The sequence below is a fragment of the Manacus candei genome, unplaced genomic scaffold, assembly GCF_025592945.1.
Source record: "Manacus candei isolate 608988 ecotype Guabito, Panama unplaced genomic scaffold, ASM2559294v1 h1tg000005l, whole genome shotgun sequence".
NCBI lineage: Eukaryota > Metazoa > Chordata > Aves > Passeriformes > Pipridae > Manacus > Manacus candei.
In genome coordinates this window covers 9,468,106-9,483,098 of record NW_026138053.1, presented here as the reverse complement: position 1 = coordinate 9,483,098, position 14,993 = coordinate 9,468,106, and the positions used below count along the sequence as shown (strand labels likewise).

At 44.0% G+C, this 14,993-nt stretch overlaps 1 protein-coding gene across 3 annotated transcripts in view; it reads right to left on the bottom strand.

Moving 5' to 3' along the window:
* Positions 1-14,993, bottom strand: part of ROR1 (receptor tyrosine kinase like orphan receptor 1) — a 146,972-nt gene that overhangs the window by 28,748 nt on the left and 103,231 nt on the right. For all 3 annotated transcript variants that reach the window (XM_051797920.1, XM_051797936.1, XM_051797927.1), the window contains exons 3-4: positions 8,120-8,407; positions 7,006-7,036 (exon numbers count right to left, since the gene is read on the bottom strand). In XM_051797920.1, the coding sequence (XP_051653880.1) occupies positions 7,006-7,036; positions 8,120-8,407 (319 nt within the window). The remainder of the gene's footprint in view (positions 1-7,005; positions 7,037-8,119; positions 8,408-14,993) is intronic.

Genomic DNA, 14,993 nt, shown 5'->3' with positions numbered 1-14,993 from the left:
TGGCAATAAGGTCTTGATATACAAATAAAGGTAGTAAAGTCTTGATACAATGACAATATAAATGCATTTTTCAGTGTTACCCTCAGCACTAAACTCCCCCAGTCTCTCGGGGTCTTGCCACAAATCCCATGTGCCACATCAGAGGTTACTGACTATGCAACTGCTTGTATTAAAATCTCAAAAAAACAGAAGTCCAAATACCCTTCAAATACTGACTGGAGCATTCCACAAGGGCCATTTCTATACCAAACATTTATCCACATATGTAGTTGCTATGGGTGATCCTGCACAGAAGGAAAACAAATCCAGTTCTTAAATAGCACATTGTCTTTTCCTTTGTGTTACTGAAATGCATTAGGGAAATCTGGCTCCCCATATCCAAGTCATAATGTACCTCAGTCCCTTCTCCCTCCCCACTTAAAAAAATATTGACATGGCTGTAATTCATTTGTTTTCAGATAATACAACTCTGCCTCCACACTGTGCCATACAGTGCCACATGCAGACAGAAGGGCTTTCTGTTTGCACTGCAGGCAGATAAGGGAACACTTCAGCTAAAATTTGCAAAAATATTTATCAGATACCCTTTTAAAAGTCAAAAGCACTTTCTAAGGTCAATCTTTCCCCAAGCCACAGGCCAATTTCTTTTCTACAGACTTACCAGCATAACAAAATACAATTTAAGCCACTTTATTAGTAAGAGCTCCATGGCAAAGAACTTGGGTGTTTGCAGCGTTGCTCACATGGAAATGTGGATGGTGCAGGGCCACAGCAAAGAACAACTGGATTTTGGGAAGGAGTTCTGTGACCATGGTGAGGCCCTGGCACAGGTTGCCCAGAGAAGCTGTGGCTGCCCCATCCCTGGAAGTGTCCAAGGCCAGGTTGGACAGTGCTTGGAGCGATGTGGGATAGTGGAAGGTGTCCTGGATGGAACAAGATGAGCTTTAAGGTCCCTTCCAACCCAAATCAAACCATTCCATGATTCTATCCTTTATTTTGTTACAGGCCACTCATTCTGTAGTTTGGGCCCATCACACTGGGATGTCAAACCCAGCCAAAGTGACCAGTGGCACTTCAGCTGCATCTGAAGAAGAACAAACAGCTCCACTTCAGGCCACAGAGACACACCTTTAATCTCACTTTGGCTCAGTTTCCCACATGTGTTCTGGGAGATAAGAGAAGGTAAAGAGGCAAAGGACCCTGGGATTCCCAGATTGTGGGTATATTTAGCTACGTAAGTACCCTGAGGTAGATAAAATACACCAAAATAGGAGCCAATTCCTTTAATACAAGACACAAATATGGTTTCCTAAATTCTGTACTACAATTACCCAGAGGTTTTATTTCTTTTTGCTCACTCAGGAAAGTCCAATAGCTTGACTCCCAAAAACCTGTACACCCTGGTGCCTCAGCATCCACCTCACTGTCTGTGATGCCACAGGAATGTCCCAGAGCAAACTGCAGCAGAATAATCAGAACCAGGGAAAAGGTGAGACAGTGGCATAACAGATAAGTGTGCCCCAGATCAAAGACCAAAGTGAAGAGGACAAGGCCAGCTTTCCCTGGAAACATTCCCATTCCCCCCTGACATGCTCACAGTAGATAACCTGACTCCCAGCCTCTGGCAAAACTGAGGGAGTATTATTTTCACTGGGATGAAGTAATGCAGCAGGATGTGACATGGTTTCTGTCAGCATCAGCCACTCACACTCCAACTCTGCACCACGTGGGTTTTTTCTTCCCAAATATATTTATATTGGCCTCCACATGGAATATCCCACTTCGAGTTTGTGTCTAAGATCCTACAGGCCACAGGTACAAGCTGTTGTACCAACACACAGCGGGGCTATAAAAGATCCTGCATCAAAACTCGTGGGAATTGTGTTCAGTACTCATCCAAAATTTCCATCATCACTGAACAGCAGGGAGGGAGCTTCTGTGACAGCCAAAAACATGGTACAGGACTGGAAATGAACACACCTCCAAGATTCTCGGGGTCAAGCCTGGCACCCTCCTGGGGGCAGAGCCTTGGGTTCTGTGGGCTGGGAGCTCAGTCTCAGGATGAATCTGCTCTTGCCTCTTTATTGGCTTTTTTTCTTCTATAAATTTTAACTTCTATGGCCAAAATTTCTCTGTTACTCTCTGAAATGCACAGTCACACAGTTGGCCAGGTCTCTCCTGGATGCTGGCCAGTGGTTACGTGTTTTCTCATTGAAGGGACCATGGTGACATCCAGCCACGCAGAGCCACTGCATAAAGATCTGTTTTATTAAAAAACCCACATGTGTTTCACTACAAGCAAAAAATAATACAAAAAATCTTAATCACTGAAAAAGAAGATGAGGGAATCCTGGGAGGGTTGAGGTTTCATAAGCTTTCCAAGCTATTTCTGGGAATCATAAACCCCATTTGATTTTATGAATCAAGTGCCCCTTAAAATTACAGCCCTCTCATCTCCTCTTTTTCTCCCCTTCTCATTCCCAGTGCTTAAATAAAGAAAATAAAGGTTATAGATATACAAGAGGCTCTATTAAGAATAAAAGGACTGTTTCAGAGCAATATTGACACAAGGAATTTATATTCTCTGCTCGGGAGGTGCCAGTCCATGACATCCACATCCAGTTTGATCAACATTCCCGCTGTTGCACAGCAACCACTGCACATCCAAGAGCGGGAATATTGATGAGCCAGTCATTTTTCTCCTTTAAAACCTAAAACATCATGCCTTGTGAATTCACAGAATACTCCCGAGAGGTGCCACACTGATTTTCCGATGTTTCCACTGCAGTAAGTCAAAAGTCTGTGTTGTTGAGTGAACTATTTCACCTGCAGGTTAAACCTTCTTGGAACGTGCTCATGACACAATAAACTGTGTGTGGTTTTCTAACACAGAGATCATTTTCTTGAACTCTTCCCACTGGAACTCGCTCCAGCAGGGTTTTTCCAGCTCATTTTTAGACCAGACCATGTAAACTGCAGGTTTAATTTTCTCTCCCACTAGAGCTCTTGTGGCAGTTCTTGAACTGTGCTCCATCACCTCTAATTTCAGTGATTTGTACCCAGAGTTTCTCCTGCAGTGGGTGAAGTTCAGGGCAAGCACAGGGCCCTCACTCCAGGAAGAGGAAACAATATAGAATGAGACAAAAATAATAATAATGGAAAAGATTGGGCACACAACCATTTCCCAGGCCAAAGTATCTCAATTGTTACATCAGATTCTCTCATCTCCAGGAATCTGCTGTGCTTTGACCTCAGCCTGTTCTGATTTCGATCTGTTTCATGACCTGAGGTGAAGATACACACTGCTATGTCCTTAAAGGACCAAACCTTGCTGTGGATGTATCATGGATATAAAGTGAGTTTTACAATGATGTGAAGCACAAGAACTTAAAAAATAATGCTAAAGTTATGATCTTTCAAGACATTTTTAGAAGCCATGGCTAGACTGGTGCATATTCCTGGGCTAGTGGAAGGTGTCCCTGCAACAAGATGATCTTTAAAGTCCCTTCCAACCCAAACCATTCTATAATATATTTGTATTCGCAATATACAGACACACACAGAAAGATGCACAAGTACACGAGTTAACCACTAAATGCTCTCTTTCATCATCCTCAAATTATTAAATTAATCCAATTGGAGTCCACACTCATAAATCCCATGGATAAAAGAAGGGGGTACCAGAGCTGATGGTGGCCTTTTACACCCAGATTCAGCCAGAGCCCTGTGCCCCATGTGCCCCTCCCAGACTCCTGCCTGCTGTGGAGGTGCCCTTGACACCATCCACTTTATGGAAACTATTCCAGGAGTCTGGGAGCCAGAGCTGGTTCCTGGCCATGCATCCGGAGTGCAGGACAGAGGCATTCCTGCTTTCCCCACAGCTCACTGAGCTCCTTAGAGCTGGCACTGGATCTGTGGCACCTTCCGGCACAACACGAGATAAAATAATGATTTATTTATGAAGCAGGAGTGGGAGTTGTTGGGGTTTTTTTTAAAGCAAAAGAAGCTTCTTCCAGCTAAGTCAGAGCAGCAGAGCAGGTTAATGGGATGTGATAACCCCCAGATAAGGGTTTACAGCTGACCTTTGCCAAAAATGGGAGAGTTAAAGGAAGGACGTTCAGGTCAGGCAGTGCTTCCCACCCCAGCAATACCTTGGGTTCCTCACGTTCTCAGGGACAGCACTGCTGGATTTTCTTTCATTTGCTTCAGACTGATTGTAAAATCAGACTTTTGGCTCTGGATAACTCTACCAGTGCTTAGGGAAAGCAGAAACATGTAACACACACATGAATTATTCGATTATCTAGCACTGCCTGCCTTCTTTTACAGAAGTCACCATTTAACCTTTTCATTTTTAAGCTACACTTGGCCCATCTATTTCTCACATCAGTGCAGAGCTCTGCTCCTATAAATTATGCCAAGAAAAAGTGCTGAGCACATGGATTTTTTTTAAAACACGATCTTCAAATTAAATCTGTAAATGAACAGAACCTTCCCCTCCTGGCAGGCTGATAAAGAGGACATGGGAAAAGCAGGCCCAGGGAAAAGGCTGCTACTTGCCATCAGTTTTGTTCTGAGTTGATGCTGATAAGGCACAAACACTATGCAAGTACAAGTTTTCATTTCCTCAACATCCTCCGAAGTGCTTTCCAGATTTAGCCTTCATCTGAACCACTCTGATATGTCCCCAGATGTACAGGGAGTGTCCATGTGCTCAGAGCAGCACCAGCCCCACCGGCACAGCAAGGAGGAGACACAGATTCCCATCGATGTATTCTAGGGAATGAAAATCAGCTGAACCCATGGATCCACAACCAGTTTAGCCACAGCACCAGGATTAATGACTTAACTTTCAAAAACATGGTAGGAAGATGTTTTATCACGCAGCTTCCAGGACTATTCCCGAAGGAAGTATTTCCCCATCCCTGGAGGGAGGATGGTGAGGGGACTAACCTATCACCTGAGAACTTGAAAACCGGGGTTGGTTTTCACAGATAAAAGCAGATCAATTAATTGCATATCTACAAATTCCTTTGTGAACTTGTACAGGGAGAAGGCTACACTTGAGAAGGTCACAAAATCCAATATTCAGGGTATTGTTCGCATGGAAGGAACAACAAAGAGTGGGGACCAGATTTTGAGGTAATTTCCCTCCTTTATTTCCAATTTTCCCTCCCACAATTGGGCCTAACCTGTATCCATAAGGCTCTTGCACTCATGCTATCAATGAGGTTCAACACAACATGCATGGACTCGTTTTTTCACTCATTTAAAACAAGTTCCAAGTAATTTCTTTGTCATAAACTCCTTCTTGATTCTCTGATTTCCTAGATTAAATCTGATTGGCTTCTAGAGGAATGTAAATGTTCTCTGTTCAGTAAAACAGATCCCTCTGCTTATTTCTCTGGATGTATTTCCCGCCAATGTTTAGCACAATGTGACCTCTCACCACACAGAGCCACAACCTCCCAGGGTAATGAAGTGTGACTAAATATCTTTTATGCTTACAAAATTATAAGGCACGATTATAAAATCAAAACTAAAGAGGACATCTCACTTTCTTTTCACCTTTTCTCATTGTGTTTGTATTTTAGCTGGTTAAGTTGTGGTATTTCATTTTTTTGCAGGGGCGCAAAGCAACCCTCAAATCCTGCCAGAAAATAAAAATGGGAAAAAAGGTTCCCAAATGTAGTTTGTTTTAAAAAGCGAGGCAATCCTGAGCGGCCCGGACAGTGAAATTCCAGCACAGCTCTGCTTTCTGTGTTCACGTGGGTTTCTGACCACCAAGGATGTCTTGCTCAACCTCACAAATTTCAGAAACCCCAAACTAGGTGGGAGCAGACACAAAATACTCATCTTCTCACCTCATTCATTAAGTCTCCAAACTGCTGAAGAGCTCAGCAGCCCCCGCTCCCCAAGGCACCGTGATTTCCTCCCCAGAACAATCACAAAATGGAGCTGAAATCCCAGCAAAGAGCTCCCCTCCCAAAACAAACTCCAACTCCTTGTCAGGCACCTTCACAAGGGGAGACAAACCACATTTTCTGATGTTCCATTAGAGGGCATCCTCGCATGTCCTTTTGTGGTCAGATGCTCCTCCTAATTTATATCCTCTGCAACGCTTTGGGAAAGATCTGCCATAAGGAGCCAGGAATGTTCAAATCCTCAAGTTTTTGCATCTCTTGTAATTATATTAAGAGTTTCATTTTGTGTTTTAGTTGGTTCTGTATTTCTCACCCTCACCGGGAGAGGTGGATTTTCATTATTTTTCCACACATGAGATGTGAATAAGCTGGACACACCACTACAAAACTCATTTCAAACTTCAGGACAAGTGAAAATCACATTTGAAACACAATGAGGGGCTACAAAAGGTAAGTTTGATAATGTGTTTTGAAACAGGAGATAAAAGTGTATATTCTCAAAACCTGCCGAAGACAGAAGCTCCACTGCCAAAATACAACGTGGCAAGTGCTCAGCCCCAGCAGCAGGAGCCAAACCTGAGCTCCAGGAAACAGGGAGCTGCTGTACCAACAGCCACTGCTCCCATCCACATACTCAATCTTTAAAAAGTCAGGTTTAAGACAGTTTACTAATGCAGGTACAGATAGATACAGACACAGTTTACGACCAGCAGTCCCCTTAAAATCAGTAAGAAGCCCCTTGGTAGTAAAATCTACTTGTAGCGATAAATATTTTCTATACTGGGCTGTGACATGCATGAAGCACCTGGAAGTGCACTGAAATCAGCTCAAGGACTGAAGGCACCAGAGGATCTAAAGGCAGTAATATTGGAAATTAAGAAGTCTAGGATAAGAAATAGGAGTTGACATGACAATATGAAAATACAGCTACGAGACAGATAATTCAGTTATAATAAATTACCATCCTATCTGACTTAAAGCAGAATGTAAAAGTGCTCCTGTCACACAGGATGACAAATGAACTTCTGACTGCTGAAATGGAAGATTAATGAATAGATACAACAGACATGAAACAACTTACGAGGATCCTGGGCTGGCTGTTGGCGGGGGACCTGGAAAAGTGACAGAAGAAAAACAGCGGGATGAGTTATGGTGAGGTGGGAACAGGAAGCTTTTGAAAAGCTTTTAAAAGATAAAAGTAACAGTCTGTCATGTGGGATGTGGTTCGTGTAGCTGAGCAGAGGAGTGGCAGCTCCTCAGGCCCACAGACAAGCCTGGATCCTGCAGCACTGATGGGCTGCAAGAGGAGGATAATAAACAGGTGAGGAACTCAGCCCCCATTCCAAACTGCCTTAGGAGAACATCTAAGGATTAATTTCTTATCAGAAATTAGAAAATGAGGGAGGTTTATGAAAAAAGACTATGAAACTCATCACATAGATGATTCATTGTGTCCCGCTTCTAAGAGGATTTAGCAGCACTCTGTGCAAATATCTTCATCTCAGTAAGTTATTTCCCCTAACTGTGGAAGAGAAGACACACTAAACCTGTTTCTTGTTTGGAATCTTCTCAGCTGTAAGATCAGCTTTGAAGGCAGTTATCTCAACATATACTTGGAAGAAAAAGTGCTTATTTTACCTGACAGGTACCTATGTATCTCAGTACCATGCCCTCAGTCTGTTGTGCAAGCTGAAATTTCTCACTCATGAGGGACAAAGGTCACTCAGGCACTTGAGAATAAAATGTTTTCTCCCCTCTGGTCTGAATCCAGTCAGGTACCATATTAGTGGAGGCTCAGGGGGAACCTTCTCACTCTCTGCAACTCCCTGACAGGAGGTGGAGCCAGGTGGGGGTCGGGCTCTGCTCCCAGGGAACAAAAGACTGGACAAGGGGAAATGGCTTCAAGTTGTGCCAAGGGTGGTTTAGACTGGATATTCTGGAAAATTTCTTCATGGAAAGGGTTGGAACAGGATGCCCAGGGCAGTGGTGGAGTCACCAACCCTGGAACTGTTCAAAAAACGTGTGGATGTGGCACTTGAGGACATGGATTAGTGGTGAACACGACTGATGGTTGGACTTGATGATCTTAAGAGGGCTTTTCCAACCTTAATGATTCCATGACACTAGTACATCAGTGTGTTCATTTTCAGTGGACAAACACACCTTTCCCAGTGCTTTCCAAAGAGAGAACTCACCAAACTTCACAAACAGCACCCCGGTGGTGGACACGGTCTTCCTGCCGTTGGTGGCCACGCACTGGAAGTAGCCGGTGTCCGTGGTGTCCAGGTTCCGTATCCTTAGGCGGGACCCGTAGCTGGTGGCACGGAAGGAGATCCTGCGGGGCTCCTGCACCACCGGAGCGTCGTTCTTCAGCCACCGCACCGTGGGAGGGGGATTCCCAGAGACCTTGCAGTGCAGCTCTGCTGTCTGGCCCAGTGTGGTGGTGATGTTGTTCATGGGCTCATCCAGCGTCAGGAAGTAATCTGGGACACAGAGAGGAAAAAAGGTGCATAAAGAGCTCCAGAGCAGGGAATGTCATTCTGAAGAAAGCTCTGAACGTCTTTGAAGGGAAACAAAGGAAGTCACTGTCAGGTTTCCCTCTACTTTCTCAACATCATCCAATTTGACTTCATTTAACACAGAAAAAAGAGGTAACACTGCTTCTCTTTTGGCTTTTATTTTTTCTTTTTGCCAACCAGTAAATGTGAAAAACACGTATCAGAGCTCCAGCTGCTCATTCTGATGCAGACCTGCCTCTGCTCATGTTTGGATCCACAAAATATAGGAATATATGAAATTAATTGCTCAGAAGTGAAGATCTTGTTGCCCAGAGAGATTGTGGATTCCCATTCCCTGGAAGTGTCCAAGGCCAGGTTGGACAGGGCTTGGAGCGACCTGGTCTAGTGGAAGGCGGCCCTGCCCATGGCAGGGGGTGGGACTGGATGAGCTTTAAGGTCATTTCCAACCCAAACCATTCCAGGATTCTCTGATCCTGTCTTGGAGCCATTTTTAACTGACTCACAAAGAAGTGCAGACAGTGTGTTGTCAATGACTTTGTAATCACTAACTGCAAATATGAGGAATAAGGATCCTATTCAGGAGGAGGAGACTTTGTTCTCAGTCAGTATGTCCATTGCTAAGAGCACTAAACTTTATCTTCAACCTGAAATTGGTCTCATGATCAAAAAATCAAATTAAATCAAAATTATGCAAAATTAAATCAGATTTTTAAAATATCATATTAAATCAAAATTAACCTCTTCTAATTCATTCCCAAGCATTGCCTTCTCCTATCAAGGGCTGTTTCACTCTGCATCCTTCAGGAAGAGGCCTATTTCTAGTAAACTGTATTCAACATTTAATTAAATCCTCTAAAGGCAGAGAGTGGGAGGGATTGGGATCAGTGAATGGGACGCTCAGGCTTTCATCTCCATGTCAGAGGTTCAAACCTAACAGTGGTCATTAGTGGTCCAAAGCATTATCAGACCCTGGCTGTCTCAGCAGGGCAGCCAGGGAATGGGAAATCCAGGTCGTATCCAGCTCCTGCACTCTCAGAGTCAGCCCAAGAGGTCAAGAAAAGCCTGTATCAGTAAGTGAACTTGGAGTCATATAATCCCAGAATGGTTTGGGTTGGGAGAGACCTTCAAGATCATTCTCATCCTCTACCATGGCAGGGACCCCTTCCAGTAGACCAGGTTGCTCCAAACTGGCCTTGAGCACTTCCAGGGGTGGGGAGTTCACAACCTTGTGCTGTGCTGCTCCCGCTCCACCGTTCTCAGGTCCACCCACCATTCACTCCAGCAACAAGCCTTCCTAAAGGTGTGCACAACCCCTGCAGCATGCAGAGAACCAGCTCAGCCAACTAACTCACCGGAGTAAGCCACTTCCCTAATTACTTATTGTAATCATGGCTTTACCAGCTACTCCCTTCATTATGGTTTGTGTAGAGCAATATCTCTTCCCTTTGTATTCCATCTGTCGAACACGCCAGCGCTTCCCTGGATTTGCACAGCACTTTGAACAGGGCATTCCTGTCCTCAGCTGGTCCCCAGGAGCCATTGAGGACAAACACTGGCCTTGCCACGTAATTTTCTTTCCACATATATGTGGAAAAAACCAACCCTTTAATGTGCAGGTATGAAACTGCTTCTCCCAGGTAACAAGTGACAGGATGAGAGGGAATGGCCTCAAGTTGTGCCAGGGGAGGTTTCGATTGGATATTAGGGAAAATTTCCTCATGGAAAGGGTTGTCAAGCATTGGCATGGGCTGCCCAGGGCAGTGGTGGAGTCCTCATCCCTGGGAGTGTTCCAAAACCACGTGGATGTGGAACTTGGGGCCATGGGTTAGTGGTGAACGTGGTGGTGTTGGTTGAGAGTATTTTCCAACCTTAAAAATTCCATGATTTGATGCAAATACAGCTGTTTCTATGCTCCCATGGATCCAGTTACTTAGGAAATGTGTGTATGGGGTTAAAAGGGCAGAGATCCCAGCCCTGGGTGCAGACAGACCACAGGGCTCAATGGCTCTTTCCAGGGTGTCAGATTGGCTTTTCAGCTCCCCGGAATCATTCTCCAAGCTCCATCTCAAGGCTAGAAATGTTTCTGACTTGCCATCTTAATAACCTCCCTGGGAAGCAGAGTTTAAGTCAGCCTGGGTTCCCTCCACAATCTGGGTTTAATAAAGTCCCACTAACAGCCTGGAACTGGAGAACCGCAGTTAATTACCCAATGTAACATTTCTATACCACAGCCATTTATATAATTCCTGATAATGTTTCAGGGGCTGCTCCAGACATCCACAGTGTAACAGGGAAAAAGGTCTTGTGGAATACAGGAGAGGCAAATAGAGGAGTAAGAATGTAGGGCAGGTTTCCAAAGGCTGGAAAAGGATTTTAAGGTACCAGTAGCAACCGTAAGTCAGTGAAAAATAAGGGCTGTAATGCAAGAGCTATGGGACAACTTCTCTCTAGCTTCTGACTTCTCTAATTGTTCTCCACCTTCCTCCTTGAGCCACTACAGAAACACCAAAACAAAATGCATCTGCTAAATTCAGCTTAGCTTAATCCTCAAATCCATAAATTCAGCACCTGAATCATAAATCAGATCAAGCAGCTCACCTGAGATGAGATTTAAACAGGGCAGGTTTCAAGCCATTGGAAGCTTCATGAGAAGATGTTTCTCACAGATAAAGGAGTTTTGAGATCAAAAACAAGTTCCCAGAAAACCTTGGATGTTACTGAGGCATACAGAATTACGAGCATTCCTTCCCTGGCATGCACAAAAACATCCATCACTGTCCTTCCCTGGCACTGAGGGGCCAAAAAGAAACCCAGTTTTATTTTTATTAATTGTGTCAAACTCTCACCTACCAAAGCCCATCAAAGGAGAAATTCTTGGCTGTGAGGGTGGTGAGGTCCTGGCACAGGCTGCCCAGAGCAGCTTTGGCTGCCCCATCCCTGGAAGTGTCCAAGGCCAGGTTGGACAGGGCTTGGAGCAACCAAACTATCTCACCATATTTCACCTGACAGTCTCTCTGCCTTCAAGGAGCTCCCCAGATGCCCAGAGTTGACTTCCTCTGACCTAAAGAATAATTTCTTAGAAACAAGATGGTTCTCATGGACAAAGTAATTGCTGCACTTCTGAGAATGAACCAGTCCAGTGGCACTGGCCTTTGGAAAGTCTGAGTTTAATCCTGGCTCTGAGTAGTCTTGGGTGAATCACTTCAGCTGTGATTTTTAGAGGAGCCAAAGGGAAGTAGACACCCAAAGCCAATCAAAGCTCACATGGGATTTATGCAACCAAGGCCTTTTAAAAACAGCCTTAAACCTTTTGGCTCAATCTCTGCAGCTATAAAACGAGGATAATAATCCCTCTTACATCATGGGGAGGCTGCTATGGACATTAATGAGATAATGCTCATAAAGCACTTTGAAGGTGAAAAGTGCTATGGTGGGATAAGCACTACTATTATATTTTAAGTTAAATCTCAGGGTTTCAAGCACATAACAAAAGCCTATCCATATTTAAGAGCAGCACTCTATAAAAACATTTGGGAAATGATTTAATTTACAGAAGTAAAGAGCTCTAAATAAAATTTAGCCCACCTATAATTTAATAATAGTCCAACTGATTTTTTTTTAATTTGTAAAAACAATTTACTGCTGGGCCCAGACCCCTAATGCCAAGTTTCAGCCCACAGAGAGTTTTTTTTTAATGGCTGAGTTATAAACCCTTGAAAAATGCTGACAGCTCCTTTACTGGAGCAGCACTAGCGGGTGCCCTATAATGAACTTTTAAATGACTTGAGATAATATCTGGAAAGCCAAGCTTGAAATATATTTCTGGGTTTGAGCCGTTGCCAAGGCAAACACAACACATCATAAGTCATCTTCATGATTCTGAGCACATAAATTGGAGACACTGCATATAAAACCCAAATATTAGGTATCTTTCATGGCCAAACTTTTTGCTGGTTTGATGTTACAGAGCAGCAACAGCTGTGCAAGGATGAAATGGAGAGAGTTGCGTGTCTCAGAAGAAGAAAAGTGTGTGGATTTCCACAGCTCTGTCTTGACATTGTTAAATAGGAGCCTGCCCAGTGTAATAAATCCTCAAATATTCTACTACTTTTAAGTGGAACCCAGGTGGCTTTCAAAATAAAAGCTCGTCCTGGCTGGCCAAGGAATGTTAATCTCCTGTGTGACCACATGGTTACTCTATCTTAAATTACCACAGACACATCTTAGGGCAGTAACACCCTCTCTGCTTGCAGGGGATTTTGCTGGCCACAGGGAGACCTTTATCCCCCCCAGCACCGTGTGTGCTGCATGTTTCTGATTTCACAAGGTGTTTAAAGCACGAAGGGGATGCAGGATTAGACCCTGAAAGGGTCATTTTATGAGAAGAGTTGTTGTTTCACTTATCCTTTTCTTTTTGCCCTTCTGATCTTTCAGAATATTCAAAGAAAAGTTAAAATTAAAGTCTCTGTTCAAGCCTAAACCAGCTTTAATCCAGGTGCACCAGAGACTGGTGTACCAAGTTAGTTCCATTACAGATGGGTAACAACACACCTCCCTGCAAAGGAGCATCTCCAGACCTTTTCTAAAGCAAACCTGCAGCTGTGGGGAACCATTTCCAGCTGCTGGACTGGAGAACTTGTTTAATTCTGAATTTGAAAATTCAAACCTGCACTGCAGCACATAAAGCAACCACCTGACCTGGCTGGAATAAGGCAGGTGGGATACCAGTCCCACAGGCTGCTTATGGCATTTATAGAATCCTGGAATGGTCTGGGTTGGAAGGGACCTTAAAGCTCATCCAGTTCTACTCCCTGCCATGGGCAGGGACACCTTCCATTAGACAAGGTTGATCAAGCCTCATCCAACCTGGCCTTGAATTAACTTTGTGAACCAAAAGGTCTAGCAGTTCCCTGGTTCTTTGTCATACCATGCACTGGAAAGAAGAAATGCCAAAAAATGTCTGAGTCAGTGACTGCAAGACAGATTTGTTTAGTGAATGATAACACAAGAGTTATCATTAGTTAGAAAACCTCTATCTAAAAGGAAGGAGCCTCTTGGGCATGTTGGAGGGTCTGACACACTCTGTCCCATTTAATATCTTAGCCTGGAAAGCAGCATTTTCATTCATTCAGTGCTCTGGATTATCCACAAGAGTCCAGTCTGATGCTACACTTACAAGTGTCCCATACTCACAAGTATCGGCACCACCACTGAGCTCAGCCTGTTGGAAATTTTCTGTATGGAATTAGAAAATCTCCAGTTGTCTTTGGAGAAAATGAACAACGTGAAGCCCATCCAGCCTGAAGTCGCTGGAGGGGCTTGCTGGCTGTTCCATATGTTCAGTCAGCTGGAATTTTGAGCTTGAGAAGGAACCAGCAGGACTTCTGATGGAAGCGCAGCCATAGACAGGGCACATAATTCTCTGTTGGAAAAAGGATTGACCACTGATTGCTTGATCTGCCTATAACACACAGACAACTCCCAATCCGTGGGTCTGATCACCAGATCCTTGCTATTAAAAGGGGCAAAAGGAAAACTTCCAGCTGGAATTTCACTTATTTTAAATGAATAAAAGCAGAGGAAGAGATGCCACACTCAACTCATGATTTGGTGACCCATATGAAGAATATTAACACTAAAAAAGTCCAGACAATGGTGTGGGATATTCAGTGACAACTGTCTTGGGACAAAAGGAAACCTTCCATGCCTTTGTTTGCCCAGCTAAATTTCCAAGGAGTTTTCTCAGTGGTATGTGTGTGCAGGACTCAATTTGGGATGCACATGGAAGCTGGGTTTCCTCTTCCCAAACATATCCAGAGGCCTCAGAGCCACCCAGGATAACTCCCTGAACCCAAACAGGCTGCCTGAGGCTCGATGGCTTTGCAGATCTCCACGGGTGACACTCACCCCGTGCTTGGGATTCTCAGAACTAATTGCTGCTTTCTGATAATTAACAGTTTAGATACAGCCCTGGGCCATAGGGAGGGAGGGAAACCAGACTTCCAAAAAATGACCTGGAGCCAGAATCCTATTGCTTTGATGGGAACTGGACAACTCATCCCTCTCCACGGCACTGTGAACTCTTCATGTGCATTTGAGAGGTGGCATCTGCCTCTCCTTTTACTGAAACTCTGAGGTTTAAGGACAGATGTCTCCGAGGTCACTTTGACGCTCCGATCTGGAGAGGGGAAATGAAGCTTTTCTTTACTCAGGAACCAGTTTTATAGCACAAGTAGGAAGCCTCTAAACTTGATCGCCCAAAAAAAGTGATTTGGAATAGGTAAACAAATGTCCACATCCAGCTATAAACCCAACTACTGAAAACCATCAGGGGATTTTGTTGTCACTTTAGAAGCTGCTCTGCAGTAAAGAGCCACGTAGAAAAAGTGCAGCATTAAAGGGAGGGTGCATGGAAAGGTATGTGCCTCAAGATTAATGCTGTAGAGTCAAAGAAAAGCTGTTATTTCTGACATTTTGACATAGCATCACTTTAGGATCTGGTTCTTATTAGCCCTTTCTGTGCCTTTTAAAGGTCTATTTTTTTAAAACC